The 15,885-nt window shown below is 47.4% G+C and overlaps 1 protein-coding gene across 1 annotated transcript in view; it reads left to right on the top strand.

Moving 5' to 3' along the window:
• The first annotated feature begins 5,014 nt into the window (after positions 1–5,014).
• ITPKB (inositol-trisphosphate 3-kinase B) overlaps positions 5,015–15,885 on the top strand; it is a 95,294-nt gene continuing 84,423 nt past the window's right edge. Inside the window, exons 1-2 of the mRNA XM_024738946.1 lie at positions 5,015–5,276; positions 6,640–8,762. Coding sequence (XP_024594714.1) covers positions 6,852–8,762 — 1,911 coding nt within the window. The 5' untranslated portion in view covers positions 5,015–5,276; positions 6,640–6,851. The remainder of the gene's footprint in view (positions 5,277–6,639; positions 8,763–15,885) is intronic.

Below are 15,885 nucleotides of genomic sequence, written 5' to 3'. Positions count from 1 at the left end.
AGGGGAAGACTGATGGAGACCTCCATCATCACCCCCTCCACTGCCTGCTCGCAGCAGCCAAGCATGGCCGTGGGAAGTACTTCCTTCTGTCTGGGAAATATGGGAAATAGGAGGGGGCAGCTTTCCTGATGCTGCTGACTCCTTGGTCCTTTTGCATAATGATTCGATTGCTTGATTCATCTGTCTATTTTTTTTTAAATTTAAAAACATGTAAGATTGCCACAACATTGTAAATCAACTATACTTCAATAAAAACATATTAAAAATAAATTAAAACATGTATAGATCCATTCTGTGTGGGGCTAAAACCTAAGGCTAGAAAAATAAATACATCAGGGTCCTTCCCTTCAAGAGCTCACTATCTAGGAAAGAACAGGAAAGATCGTAAGATTGAAGATTGCAAATAACAGAGTTATATATGATGGGGAGAGGGGACACGGAATTATTCCGTGAAGCTCTTGAGTGATGAATGATTTCATATTTTACCCAGAGAGTATATCATACGTCAGGCACTGTGCTTGGCACTAGGATGGGGGCCCATAACAACCTTATCAAAGGCTGTAGCTGTCCGTAGCTGTTTTTAAAAAGTATTTATTAAGTTATAATTGATATACAGTCCAATAACGCACATATCTAACATTTCATAATTTGATAAGTTTTCCCTGGTGTATACATTTCCTTACAATTAATATAGTGAACGTATCCATCACCTCCAAAAGTTTCCTCATGCCCCTTTGTCTTCCCTGTCTCCCATTCCTCCCCACAGCCTCCCATTTTTAGACAGCCACCAATCTGCTTTCTGTTATTATAGATTAATTTGTGTTTTCTAGAATTTTCTATAAAAGGAATTATGCAGTAGATATTCCTTTCAGTCTAGCTTCTTTCACTCAGCATAATTACATTGAGACTCATCCATGTTGTATGTGTATCAATAGCTCATTTCTTTTTGTTGATGAATAGTATTCCATTGTATAGACATATCACAATTTGTCTATTCATTCACATGTTGATGAACATTTGGGTTGTTTCCTGTTTATGACTAATTCAAATAAAGCAGCTATGAACATTGGTGTACATATCTTTGTATAGACATATGCTTTCATTTCTCTACAGTAAATACCTAAGAGTGGAATGCTTGGGTCGTATGATAGGTATATGTTTAACGTTTTAAGAAACTGTCAAGCTGTTTTCCAAAGTGGTTATGTCATTTTATATTCCTACTAGCAGTGTATGAGAGCTCTGCTCCCCCATATTTTTACCAAGTAAGGTTTTACGTTTTTAACCATTCTAATAGGTGTGTAATGGTGTTTAATTGTGGTTTAACTTGCACTTCCCTACTGACTAATGATGTTGAGCATCTTTCCATATGCATGTTTGCCACTCCTATACCTTCTTTGATGAAGTGTCTGCTCAAATCTTCTGCCCGTTTTTTAAAATTGAGTGTTCTCTTATTATTGAGTTTTAAGAGTTCTCTTTCTAGATACACGTCCTTTATCAAATATGCATTTTGCATACATTTTCTTCTAGCCTGTAACTTGTCTTTTCATTCTTTTCAGAAGAGCAGAAGTTTTAAGTTTTAATATAGTCCAACCTGCCAAAATTCTTTTTGTGGATCATGCTTTCAGTATTGTATCTAAGAAATAGTTGCTTAACTGAAGAGCCCAAAGATATTCTCTTATGTTTTCTTATAAAAGTTTTATGGTTTTAGCTTTTACAGTTAGATCTATGAGACATTTTGATTTAATTTTTTGTATGTGGTGCAAGATATGGATTGAAGTTCTTTTTTTTTTTTGCACATAGGTATCCAATTGTTACAGCACTACTTGTCAACGATTCCTTTCTCAACTTTTCTGCACCTGTATCAAAAATCAATTGTCCAATGACCACCTAGAGGGGTGGGATAGGGAGGGTGGGAGGGAGACGCAAGAGGGAGGAGATATGGGGACATTTGTATATGTATAGCTGATTTACTTTGTTATAAAGCAGAAACTAACACACCATTGTAAAGCAATTATACTCCAATAAAGATCTTTAAAAAAAAATCAATTGTCCATATGTATATATGTTGGCCTATTTCTAGACTCATATTCTGTCACATTGATCTATTTGTCTAACTTTATGTTAATACCACATGTTCCTGATTATTGTAACTTTATGATAAGTCTTGAAATCAAATAGTCCTTCCATTTTGTTCTTTTTCAAAGCTGTTTTGGCTCTTCTAGATCCTTTGCAGTTTCCAATGAAATTTCGAATAAGCTTGTCAACTTCTACAAAAATAAAAACTTGCTGGGATACTGATTTTGATTGCACTGGCTCTATAGATGAATTTGGGAAGAATTGACATCTTAACAATATTGAGTCCTTCAATCAATTCATGAACATGGTATATCTCTCTGTTTATTTAGGTCTTCTTTAATTTTTTCAGTAGTGTCTTGTAGTTTTTACTCTGTGGTTTTCTACATCTTTTTTCATGTTTATCCCTATATATTTTATAGTTTTTGATGATATTATAAATATTATTTTTTAAGTTTTGATTTCTGATTGTTCATTGCTAATATGTGGAAACCAATTGATTATGGTATATTGGTCTTGAATCCAGCAACCTTGTTGCGATGGGCTGAATAGTTACCCCAAAATTTACATGTTGAAGTTCTAATTCCCAGTACCTTAGAATGTGACTGTATTTTGAGATAGGGTCCTTAAAGAGGTAATTTAGTTAAAATTAGGCAGGTCCTAATGCAGTATGACTGATGTTCTTACAAGAGGAGGAAACTAGAACACAGACACACAGAGAGAAGACCATGTGAAGACATAGGGGGAAAATGGCCATCTAAAAGCCAAGGAGAGAGGCCTTATAAGAAACCAAACCGACCAAACACCTTGATCTCAGACTTCTTGCCGCCAGAATTGTGAGAAAATGAATTTCTATTGTCTAAGCCACTCAGTCTATGGTACTTTGTTACAGCAGCCCTTGCAATTAATACACTTGTTAAACTCACTTATTAGTTCTAGTAGCTTCTTTGTAGACTCCATAAGATAGCCTATATAGGTAATCATATTATCAATAAATACAGTTTTACTTCTTCCTGTCCAATCTGGATGCCTTTTATTTCTTTTTCCCGTCTAGTTGCTCTGACTAGGACTTCCAGTACAATATTGAATAGATGTGGCAAATGGCTTACCACTTTGTGCTTTAATTTCTTCACCTATAAAATGGGGGTAATAATAGTATGTATCTCATACGGTTGTTATAAGGATTGAAATGTGTAAATATTTATAATGTGCTTAGAACAGTGCCTGGATAATAAGTGCTATATAACTTTTTTTCTTTGTTTATTTAAAATCATGGAAGGCTACCAGATTCTGCTTCAAGATGCAAGCCAACCATGCTGGCTTCCAGATATGGCTTTTGCTCCATCTTTTCCCTAATCCCTGCCGTCCTTGGTAGCACAGTTAGAACTTCAGACTGGTAGAACTATCATTTAGTTCTACCGCCAGCCCAAGGCAGGAATCCCTTCAGCATGCGACACCTGACCAGTTGCTGGCTGCGTTCTGAGCAAGAACTCTTCATTCAGGGAGCCTGAATTTCTCAACTCTTCGGAATGCCAATGATGTCTGGCTGTGAGGTGACAGTGAGAGTTCCCAGAGGCTGGAAAGCTACGAGTCTGTGTTCACTGTATGCACTGCTAGGTCCTCCAGTTGTTTCCACCACGACACCTGGCATGGGTGTTTGCATCTCCTATGATAGAAATAAGCTCCATGGAGTGGGTCTCCTGGGAACTGGCAGCTCCTGTTTCTTGTCACTGGGGAAGCGAATTAGGGGCAAGGGTAGGGCTGGCTTCTCTGCCTTAGCAACTGCCCAGATCCTGAGTCAACACCTGACTGGGCTCTTTTTATTTAGCCCCGTTGGGGATGGGAGAGGAACCAGTCTCAGTCTTTTCAACATGGCACGTTAAAAAAACAAGTAGGACTCAAAAGTGTCTCATTCCTGAGAATTCTTAGCTAGAAGATCTCAGTTTCAGATTTAACATGAGTCTTTTTTCTGATGCAGCAGCAGGCAGCTTTTCTCACAGAGTATTGTTACATAAACAAGCAAGAGATGGGTTTGCCACAAGCAAAGTCAAAATTTCCATCTAAATTTTAGCTAATAAGACTATTAGGACTGCTTCAGGCTTTAGAGTTTTACATCTCCTGAGCCTGGCAGCTGTGTTTTCCCTCTTTCCACTAAATTCTGTAGTGTAGAATTTAGGGAATTATGGAAAACACACTTGCAGCACCAGAGCTTAAATGGGGTAAGATCCCTGACCAGTAGTAATTGCTGATGTTGGGGGAAAAAGTCTCTTGAAAATCATCCAGCTGCAGGAGACTGAGCAAGGGGTCTCAGGCTTTCTTAGTTCCAGGACCATCCTTTTTCTTAAAATACCCTTGAGAATTGAGTGCAAAAATATGCCAATGTCACATTTGCTGTGTGCATTTAGTAACAGAAAAATGTGCAGTGCAAAGGCGTGTTTATACAACTAGCAATTGTACTGCAAAACCATCAACAGCTCACAGCCCAACCAGTCTTCCAAAATACAAGTGTGAAGCATTTAAAATCTGCAACTTTGCAACGAGGTGCCCACAAAGTACCTTCTTCGAATTTGCATATTTGTGTACAAGAACACAAACCGTTTATATAAGGCTTTAGCCCGTTTTAAATGTTAAAAAAAGTCCCCATGATTTGCTTTGCTTAAAATGCACGCTCAAACTTTATTAAAAACATTTTTCAAAAAATGTTTCATAAAGCTAGCCGTCAGCGAGGCTCACTGGAGGGTGTGGAAAATGGATCGTATATCTTTAACCCGCAGAAGTTAAAAGGTTTTTTTTTTTTTGGTTGTTAGCTAACAATGGAAACTTTTTTTTTTTCAGTGTTTCCCTCCCTCGGTCTTGCCAAGCAATAGAAAAAAAAGAAGAAAAGAAAAACTTGTTCCGCTGAGTTCAACCCCAGACAGGCTCACAACTTCCTTCTGTAGCCGGGAGCAGACACTGACAGGGGTAGTATCTCCACAGCCCACAAGGGCGTGCAGGGCCGGCCGGCGTCGCCACCGCCCGGATCTCCCGCCCCGGCCGAGGAGCTTTCCCTCTTTTTTCCCATTCCCCCCTTTTTTTTGTCTTCCAAAAGAAGTGAGGAAACCATTTCCGAGCTTTTTGACTTTTAAAGCCGTCTTTCTCCTTCGAGGTCTGCTTCCCCGGGCCATGTAGTCTGCACAGGACGCGGGAATCTTGAGCAATTGTAGGTAAGTTTGGCGGCTTTTTAATGGCTCTCGCCTCCGAACCCTCTTTCCCCTCTCTCTCTGCTCTGGAGCGAATCTGAGGGTTCCGGGTTCTGAAAAGGCGCAGAGAGGTGGGCCGGGGAGACGGGCAAGGGGGTTTGATTGGGGAGGGTGGCGTGGAGAGGAGGGAGAAGCGAGTTTTCGGCGTTTCCCGTGCTCGCCTTCCGGGCCGCTGACTCCCCGCCGCCTACCTCGGCGCGCTGCAGGCGTCCACGGGCTCCGGCCGCCGGGCAGCCGGCTTGGCGCCGGGCGAGGCTGCCCAGGATGCGGAGAAGCCCTGCACTCGGCCGCGCCGCCTCCGGGCTTAGAGCGGGGCCCCGGGAGGTTTGCAGAGCCCGGGCTTCCGCCCGGCTGCAGCCATGCACACCCTGGAGTCCTTCCGAGTGGGCAAGGGTCCCGGACCCCGCAGAGGCAGCCGCGTCCTCCGGCACAGGGTGTGCGGAGTGCGGACTCGCTGTCCGCGCGCGTACACACACACACACACACACACACACACACACCCCTACGCGGGGGGCGACAGCGTGCGGGGGGGCGGCGTGTATTGGTTCCGGTACAGGGGACGAGCAGCGCCTCGGCCCCGGGCTCGCGCAGACGCACCCACACTCACAATACACACTTGTTTGGGGACTGGCGACAAAGCCAGTGCTGAAAAATGCCTAGGCTGCGGCCCCGCCGCGCGCCCAGGCCGTCGTAGGCCGAGGGACACAGCACCAAGGCCAGGGTCAGGAAGGTAAAAGGCAGGCACGCAGGGGTCTTCCTAGATCCGGGCTCAGGCAGCGACCGGGGAAGGCAGGTCCAGCTCAGGTTCCCTCCGAGTCGGTCCCTGATGGCCAGAGAGGGTGGAGCGAGGAGATCCTGAAGCCCAAGGCGGGTGGGGGGAGCTGCCCCGTTATACCGGATGCAACCAGTGTTTGCAAAGCCGAGGGGACCCAGAGACGGTGGAGGGGGTGTCCTCACTCTCGGAGAGCTCGGAATCTGCCGCGCCCCGCACATAGCCCGCTTAGCAATCAAGTGGTTGTACAGTCCCCCGCCCGTCCGCGCGGCTCTGGAGGCAACTCTTAGAATTTGGAATTTGAAGGGACCTTCAAGCGCATCACAGTCTGGGGCGAAGGGTGGGAGCGCACTCGGAAAACACACCCACAACCTAGCTGGCGACCGAGGGCCCCCGGGGTTTGTGTCCTCGCCGTGCCGCACAGCCCCTGTAGATAAGATGTCCAGTGGCACCGATCCCCGACAGATTGGGGGATCCCAATACCAGTCCTAGTCCCCTAGCCGTCCCCCGCACCCGCCCTCTAGGGTCCTGACTTTTCTCCCTGTGTCTCCACAGCGGCGCTGTTGTTTACGGAACTCGGCGGGGGCTGAGCCCGCGGTCTTGCCCCCCGCCCAACGCCCAGGCCATGCCACCCCATCAGCGCGCGGAGCCGCGGCCGCCGGGCCTCTGGGGCTGAGCCGGGAGCCGAGAGCCTCGGGAGGAGGAGGCGCCGGCGGCGGAGCCGGAACAGGAGCGGCGGCGGCGGGCAGCGCGGCGGACCCAGTACTATGGCTATGTACTGCTATGCACTCAACAGCCTGGTGATCATGAATAGCGCCAACCAGGTGAAGAGCGGCGGCGGCTCTCGGCCCAGCAGCAGCGAGACGCCCCCGCCGCCGAGGAGGGCCGTGTTGAGCCCCGGCAGCGTTTTCAGCCCCGGGAGTGGCTCCTCTTTCCTCTTCCCCGCAGCCGAGTCGTCGCCGGAGGAGCCCGGGAGCCCCCCGGGCTGGCGGAGTGGCCGGCGCAGGCTGAATAGTAGCAGCGGCAGCGGCAGCGGCAGCAGCGTGGGCAGCCCGAGTTGGGCGGGTCGCCTAAGAGGCGATGGGCAGCAGGTGGTGACCACCGGTACCCTCTCCCCTCCGGGGCCGGAGGAGGCCAAAAGGAAGCTTCGAATCCTACAGCGCGAGCTGCAGAACGTGCAGGTGAACCAGAAAGTGGGCATGTTCGAGGCACACATCCAGGCGCAGAGCTCCGCCGCTCAAGCGCCCCGCAGCCCGCGTTTGGGCAGGGCTCGATCGCCCTCCCCGTGCCCCTTCCGCAGCATCAGTCAGCCCCCAGGAAGGGTCCTGGCTCAGAGTGAGGGGCGGAGGACAAAGTCCTGGGGGGAACAATGTCCGGAGACTTCAGAGGCCGGGAGAAGAGGAGGGACGCCCAGCCAACGCCTCTCGAAGGACAAAGAGGGCGTAGCACCTTTCCCCGGCCCTGCTGCCCCGGCAGGATCAGCGGCTCAGGGTCCAGGCGCTTCGGTGAAAATGAGGAAGCCGGTCCCGGCCGGACCCCATTGTGGCTCACCCATTGCTATGGAAGTTGACAAGAGGGTTTCTCCTCCTTTGGGAACTCAGAATTACCAAGCTCCCCCGTTGGGGCTGGTCGGAGTGAACCTAATGATGGCCACAGAAGTGGCAGCGAGAGCCACATCCACTGGGCCACACCACCCACAGGACCCTGCCCTCACTGAGCTGTCTGAGAGGGCCCGCGAGCTTGGGGGTGTGTACCTTCGAGAGGCCCTGGCCAAGAGTCAGGGGCAGTCTTTGGGCAGTGAGACAAGTCCGGCCCCAGAGAGGGGCGGGCCCTGCAGTGGAGAGCCCCCTGGGAAGGTGGGGAGAGGAAATCTGCCCGGTGGCATGCCGGGCTCCGGGGCGCCTGAAGGGGACAAAAGGCCAGAGGAGAGGACTGTGAACGCACAGAGTCCGGCGGACTCCTCTGAGGCCCCGAGCTGGTTCAGGCAGCCCAGAGACTGGGGCTCAGTAGGCTCCGAGGGGACCCAGAGTGGGGCCCTAGTGGCCAGGGAGGCACGGCCGCGCTCCAACAGAGTGGATGAAGGGTCTGCGTCGCTGGGCTTGCTTGGGGGCAGCAGCTCAGCACAGCCAGGCCCGGGGGAGTTGGAGGCGGGGATTCCCTCTGGCGGAATGCTGGAGCCTTTGCTCTGTTGGGAAGCAAAAGATCTGAAAGAACCTCAGTGCCTTCCTGGGGACAGGGTGGGTGTGCAGCTTGGGAGCTCCAGGGTTTGGCTGGGCTCCATGGAAGAAGCGGGTCTGGCCTGGACGTGTGTCACAGGGGTACAATCCGAGGGGACTTGGGGAAGCCAGCCTCAGGGCAGAGATGCCCACCCCAGCCCAGAGCAGCTCTCCCCAGATCAGAAGGACAGGCCTTCCCGGGGAGAGGCCTGCAGCCGAAGCAATATCCCTGCCGTCATCATTACAGACATGGGTGCCCAGGAGGATGGTGCCTTGGAGGAGGCGCAGGGAAGCCCTCGGGGCGGCCTGCCGCTGAGGAAACTGTCCTCTTCCTCTGCGTCTTCCACTGGCTTCTCCTCCTCCTATGAGGATTCGGAGGAGGACATCTCCAGTGACCCCGAGCGCTGCCTGGACCCCAACTCTGCCTTCCTGCATACCCTGGACCAGCAGAAGCCCAGAGTGGTAGGTCTTGCCCTGAGATTTTTCTAGAACTTGTGCTGCTTTCATGCCCACGTGTCCCTTTTTCTTACCTTCTACTGAGTCAGAAAGACTCTGACCAGGGCCCTGGGGCAGTCACAACTTATAATTCTCTCCAGGTGTGTTTGCTGGGGAGGTACCTAGGCACTGGCCATGCACTTTGTAGCTTGGACAGTGAACCGGAGTCATTTCTGTTGTTATTTCCATGTACATCTTAAAAGACATTTTTTAAGGTATCTCTGGTAGGTCACCACTCATTTTGGGGGAAGATAATATTCATGGGTGTTACCAAAAGCTTCCTGGTGAATCTCCAAAGATAGTGAACAGAGCTGCTGAGTGTAGCTTTTGTCTGATCAGGTGAAACACTTAATTCTGTGATTCATTTAGGCAGAGGAGAACTGACAAGGATGTCATCGAATTAACTCAGACTCTACCAATAGGCTAGGAAAATGAGTGACGTGATTCTGGAACAGGGCCCTGAAACCTGCAGATGTGGCATTGGCCGGTCTTTTGGGTGAACAACCACCTAGCCTCAGTAAATTGTCAGGACATTGCAATATTTGTGGGGCCAGCAGAAGATACAGTTTGATGTATGAATTAAAATGAAAACTAGGCTTTGAGCTAAGCAGATAGTTTCTTTAATAACAGGATATTACAGTACATTAGGTTGAATTGCATCTGGGTGATATCCCTAGGGTAGATACCTCCTCATGGATATGCTCATTGGCTGGTACAGGTACATTTCAAGTACGTTTTCAAGTGCATCTCTTGTGATTCAGCACACTGACATCTTGTTCTGGCGATGGCGGTAGACGGGTTTATTTCTGTACACAGTTCATCTCAGTCCTAGGCTGTTTTCACTTTTAGGAGGATCAGAGCATCGTATGAAAGATGTAAGAGTTGAAGCTAGCACTTCTGAAAAGGTCTGGACTTTCTCTCAGCTTTTCCAGAGTCTGGGGAATTTCCTAGTTCGGCGTGTAAGGGGTTCTTGTGCTACCTGGGCGAAAGTCTGTATTTCATTGTAGTAGGTAGTCTTCCGATTTAATCTTGAATATCAAGTACTATTCGCTGTACCTCAATAACTTAAACCACAGCAACTGAGAACTTTATATTTCTACTCTACATGCTGCTCTAAGTTATTCTGGACTCCAAAGCATGTGTCTGTCATACTCCCACTTCAGAAATCACAGTCTGAATCTTTGTAGACCAGGCATTTCTTTTCATGAGACTCTGCCTTCTGCTGATGATGGGGAGGCAAATATGTATGCAGAATCTGGCCCCAATCAGCCTGGCATTTTGTGGCCAGCACAGGGCATCTGGCACGGGCACACCACCTTTAGAGGAGGGATGGTCCACCTGGAAGGGGACGGATGGTGGTGAAGGGCAGGTGGAAAATGCTTCTCACTGAAGGTATGGCTCAGGTTTCTCGGTCTTCTTGCCCACAATTAAAGGTCTATGAGATGGTCCTCTGTTCCAGTCCTCCCTTTGGCTTTTTATACCCTGGAGCGTAGCCAGCATAGCCAAGTTGTTTTAACTTGTTCTCCAACTTTCCATTTGCCCTTTCTAGTGGTGGATTAGCAGCTCCTACTGGCTGGCTCTCAAAGTATTTTGTGTGTCCCAATGTTTGAAAAGGGCTCTTGTCTGGAAGTGAGTTAAAGGGGAGATAAATAATGATAGATGACAATTTTCTTTTTTTCATTTGCCAGAGGGATGCCAGCTGAGAAACCAGAGGGTTGAGTGGTGTCAAGGTAGCGAACGGGTCCAGAGGTAGCAACGAGGCCTGCCTGTGGTCCAGCCTACCTCCCTTCTTTAAACAAGGTTTCAGACACCCACAGAGAAGGGCCAGGGAAAAAGCCCCTGCCAGCCTCGCTCTCTGGTCATGTGCGGCTGATAGGGAGTGTCTGTGGGGGAAAGGGTGGGTAACCAACTGGACATTATGGGATCCTAGGGACTTTTGAGCTTTTGGTTGAGTGCTTGCTCGATACGCTCAGTTTTCTTTTTCCCGTACAGATTGTTGTGGCGGAGCCTTATCTGTGACACCAAAACATCTCCTCCTTGAGTCAAAAATCACTTGATTACCTGAGATTGATATTTTGTCTACAGAAGGCCAGACAACTTGATTGACGGGGCCTTTTGGCTCGGCTGTTCAGTGTTTTATAGATAAAACCCCAGCCGGCGCTGTTTGAGGCTCTACAGTATCAATACTCGGTCCTCTCCTCGGACTGTGCTGCTTCTGTCTACGCTGCTGCACCGCACTCAGGGGCCCCCGTCCTCACCCGTGCGCACCCTCACACATACACTCCCAGCAGCCTGTTCACACACACAGGTTGGAAATTGCATGTTCAGCCTCTGGTCACACAACCAACCCCTGACCTTCAGACCCATACTGAGAACACTTTTTTTTTTGTGCTGCTGTGTCTTTGAGCAGGGTTAGACCTTTCATGCCTCGTGTGCGCGGGCGGTTCTTTGCTCCTGCGGAGGGATGACTGTGTGTGACGAGGTGCGCAGGCAGAGGTGACAGCCCCGCAAAGCCTGGAGCCTGGCTGCTGGGTTAGCTCTCCTGCTGTGTGGCCTCCCTGCCAGCTCATCACTGTGAGAAGTCCCAGCGCCAGCGTAGGGGAATTCGAAGATGTCCCTGTAGTTAAAAACAAAGTGCAAAGCAGGTTGTTTGGAAATGCACTCTGAAACTTACTTAGTCATTTAGACTATGCACATTCGCTAGAGGCCTTTTTACTGAAAGGGAATGTGTTGAGAAGCGCCTCTGCTCGTTTGCTTCCACGGGCAGGAGCTGTATGCAAAGTGCTTCAGGCCTTTCCTACAGCTCAGGCTTCAGATATGCCTGTCTCTGAAATAGAGTGTTCCAGAGTTTCTGCTCCTCTGTGTCTGTTTGTAAAGGAGCAGGCGCTTGAAATTTGCTCACAAGTAGTTGTATCACGCGCTTTGCGTTCAATGGCTTAAATTCGGACGTGTTCACATTTACGGTTTTCTGAGATCTGAACAGAAGCGAATTGCCCTGAGGAAGAAGGGTGTTCTCTCTTGTTCTTTAAGACAACTAGAAATTAATCAACAGCTCTTGACCTCCCTGTGTTATGCCATTTAAAAGTAACTGGGCCATTGAGACACCAGGTTTAAAGTGCTAAATTAAAATAAGCATGCATCTTCCAAAAATAGGTTTTCTTGATTTATTCCAAAATTGTACTATCAGTCACGTGTACAAAAACCAAAACAAAACTCTGGTCTAGTTACCTGGGGGACATTGAAGGAATTATAATACAAAATCCTTGCCTTCTTGGTGCTCACTATTTTTTCAGGGCCATTGGAATTTTGTTTCCTTTAGTTTTTTGTGTGTTGACTAGTTTTGTTGCCTTTTTTAAAGTAGAAAACTAACTAATATATATGGTAAAAAAATTCGAGCAGTTTAAAATGGTTTTATGTGGTTTTTAAAAGTGTGAAATTTTTATTTGAGGGTAAACCCAATTAAAGTTTAAAAGCCTTAGAGGGATACTTACTTAAAAAAGAATATGGTGGTAAGTACTTTTAAGTGGGAAATTCTTATCTGGAAGAGAATATGGAAGGTCCAGATTTATCGGGTCACGAGTTCGGGTTGCATATGCTGTTTTCTTAAGATGGGGCACCCTTCCCCCTCAGGTGTGCAGCCAGGATCTTTCTGGAAAGGCTTCAGGACTTTTCAGATCTGGGAGGACCCCTAGTCATTTATGTGAGGTTCTGGGTGTTACCCTGATCTGTTTAAGAAGGAGGAAACCAAGACTCAGAGGGGCAAAGGGACCCAAGGGCTGCAGCTCTGGCTCAGATTCCTCCTTTTAAAATACGCATTCTGCGTGAGGGCGAGCTCATGGGGGCCTGTAGAGTTCTAACTCTCTGTGACTATGTAATTCCAGACATTTGATTCAAAACCTGCTGTATGTGAAGTACGTATCATGGTGTCTGGAAATGTGACAAGATTTCTTTGGTGTGGACCTTGGGCAGTCGAGGCCGAAACTGGGCACATTTAATTGTGTGCTTTTCCTTAAGATCCATTAATTATCTGCCTCTCATCTCTCTTAACTGGAAGAATGGTTCTTTGTAATTTCACATTGAAAAAGTATCATCAAAATAAATGAGTACAATACCCAAGATTCTCGTTAATGGTTAGACTGATTGCTATTAGAGGCTGTGCTGGTAGGATGCCAGCACATTCACCTGACAGTGAAAAATGCATTGTTCTCTGAGGGCTTCGGCCTCCTCAGATAGTTAAGTTTGGAAACTGAGGCTTTGCCTCTGCAGAGCCAAAACGTCAGTTCAAAGACCTTGTTTTATCAAAGATGAAAGTAATTCATCCAGCTTGAATCCTTTCAAATAAAGGTGGGACACAGAGAAAAAGAGAGATTTGTGTTTACGCATCACAAAAACACAGCTCAAGATTTACCAGCCTTTTAGGTTTAACAAGGAAAAGCATATTAAACTGGACGGCTTCTGCTTTTAGAGAAATGTATTTCAGGTGTTACAGAAAGCATTTTCAGAACTTTGCTTTTTAGCGCCAAATTGCTACCAAGCCACTTTTTCTGATTTTGTTGGTACATGCCAGTTAAACGTAGTTACAGATTAGATTAGTTCTCTGTAGTTTATTTATATTCCTGCGAGCATCGATAACATTGTTTAGGCTTATTTTATTTTGTCAGGTTTCAATGTAGTTGTCTAAAGGCAGAATTTTAAAATATTTAATGGTAAGAGTTTTATATCTTGGTTGAAAAAACTTTGTAGACTTCAGGTAATCAGTGATTCAGGATTAACTCACGAACTCTTCTAACTTGTGCTGTGGACACACTGTCAGCATGGAAGGATCTATCTATATATATATTTTAAATTTATTTAGGCTGCACCAGCTCTTAGTTGCGGCACTCGGGATCTTCAGTTGTGGCATGCCAACTCTTAGTTGCAGCATGCATGCTGGATCTAGCTCCACGACCAGGAATCGAACCTGGGGCCCCTGCGTTGGGAGCGTGGAGTCTTATTCACTGGACCACCAGGGAAGTCCTGGTCTATGGGTTTTGATAAGAGATGAGATCTTGGCATTGTAGGTTATACACATTGTTCCCTCCAGTCCATGACAAATGTGCCTTGCAATGATTTTTTCCTGACTGGGTGGAATTGACATTGTGAATGGTGTATTTTTCATGAATTGGGGAGCTCATTGTTTGCATAATCACACCAAACCCAACTGTGAACTCTCTTGTAACGTGAAAAGCCAGTTAGAGTGCCAACCTCCATTGTCTCATTGGGATATTTGGGATTTTGTATGTCCGGTTCTCTTGAGACTGTGTGCCCTCCTGTGGTTGCATACTGTTATCTTAGTTAACTAAGGACTGTGGTACTACAGGTGGCCTCAACGACATGGAAGCACTCAGCATTGTAGCATTCCCTCAGACCGATGGGTCCAGTCTGCTAGACTGTGGAGGCCACCCTGGGGGTCTGGAAGAATCTGGTCCAACGTGGTCCCATGATCCTGTAGTCGGACATGACTTACTGTAGTTCTGCCATCAACTATCTCGTTGTGGTTCCCCCAGACACCTGGTCGTTCATTTTTCCAGGGGTGTATTATTATTTTAAAGACAATTCAGGTCTCCTGGGCTAAAAGACACTATAGATATAAATATGATCTCATTAGGGAATTAGGCCTCTGTTCTTAGAATTTAAAAAATAACATTTTTTTTCTATAACCTACATAAGTATCATAATATAAATCTGAGTCTGGGAGAGGCTTTAGAGCTCATTTTCTCCAATACCCACATTTTACAGGTGAGGAAAGCGAGGCCAGAGCGTATTCAATACAGTCATGTTTACATTTTTCTTTTCCCTTAAAAAACTTCATTAGTGGACAAACTGCTTACTCACCTGGGGAGATCCACCTTGGCTTTAAACATAGGTCGTGTTTTTAAAATGTTTGTTAAAGGAATGGATGAATGAATGAATGATAGACAGTAGCTCTGCTGCATTATCTACCCATAAAAGAACTGTCGAGTCATCCGGGAGAGGAGGAACAAAAAAAGGGAAAAAAGAACAATTAAGGCAGGCTCATTGCTTATTCCTGTGACCTTCCTGCCACAGGAGTAGGGGTGCCAGACTGGGGTTTAGGAGACCTGGGTGAAATCCCAGTCTGCACATGGCCTGCAAGCCCTCTGAAAAATGGAGAGAGTAGGCATGACCTCATGGGGTGGGGGATGAGAGTTCAGGGATGCAGTGTTCTAAAAGTGCCTCGGATGGCTCCTGGCACATGGTACAGGCTCAACTAATGTTAATGGAGGTGGAATTAGGAGACATCTTAAGTACTGGTGAGGCAGTGTCTGTCTGGAAAATTCGTTGGGTCCCTTGGAAGAAATGCTTGGTAGCAACTCTAGGATTTTGTTGAGGTGTCACTTTCACCCAGTACCATCCTGGAAGATGATTCTGCCTCACCCAATACGGCTGCAATGAAATGGATTTCTCAAAGACCGGTATTCACAGGCTACCCGTGAATTCACACGCTATTGTGGGACCACAACAGCTTCCTGAAGTGTATTTCATGGAACATTGAGAAGAAGGCTGGTCTTACCCTCTGTCTCTGTTTCCTAGTGTAGTTTCCTTTGGTTCAGTTATGGGGCTGGGGATCAAAGACCAATACAAGCCTCAGGGAACAAGGTCAGTGACGATACCTTCTCACAGAGTGTGCAGGGAAGACCGCTCTGATGTTTCTCATGGGAAGGCAGGGCCCTCCAGGCTTTCTCTGATGAGGAATGATTTATGATCATCATTTCACTGGTAAGCCAAGACGCAGGCCTTTGACTAACTTGTCTGGTGTGTTTCTCAGCAGTTCCATTAAGAATTCACTCCTAGGGCTTCCCTGGTGGTGCAGTGGTTGAGAGTCCGCCTGCCGATGCAGGGGACGCGGGTTCGTGCCCCGGTCCGGGAAGATCCCACATGCCGCGGAGTGGCTGGGCCCGTGAGCCATGGCCGCTGAGCCTGCGCGTCCAGAGCCTGTGCTCCACATCGGGATAGGCCACAACAGTGAGAGGCCCGCGTACCGCAAAAAAAAAAAAAAAAAAAAAAAAAAATACACCCCAAAAAATCATCT

The sequence above is a fragment of the Neophocaena asiaeorientalis genome, unplaced genomic scaffold (assembly GCF_003031525.2).
Source record: "Neophocaena asiaeorientalis asiaeorientalis breed wild unplaced genomic scaffold, Neophocaena_asiaeorientalis_V1.1 scaffold347, whole genome shotgun sequence".
In the NCBI taxonomy this organism is placed as follows: Eukaryota; Metazoa; Chordata; class Mammalia; order Artiodactyla; family Phocoenidae; genus Neophocaena; species Neophocaena asiaeorientalis.
Note: the sequence above shows the minus strand (reverse complement) of the source record. Positions and strands in the feature narration are given on the sequence as shown.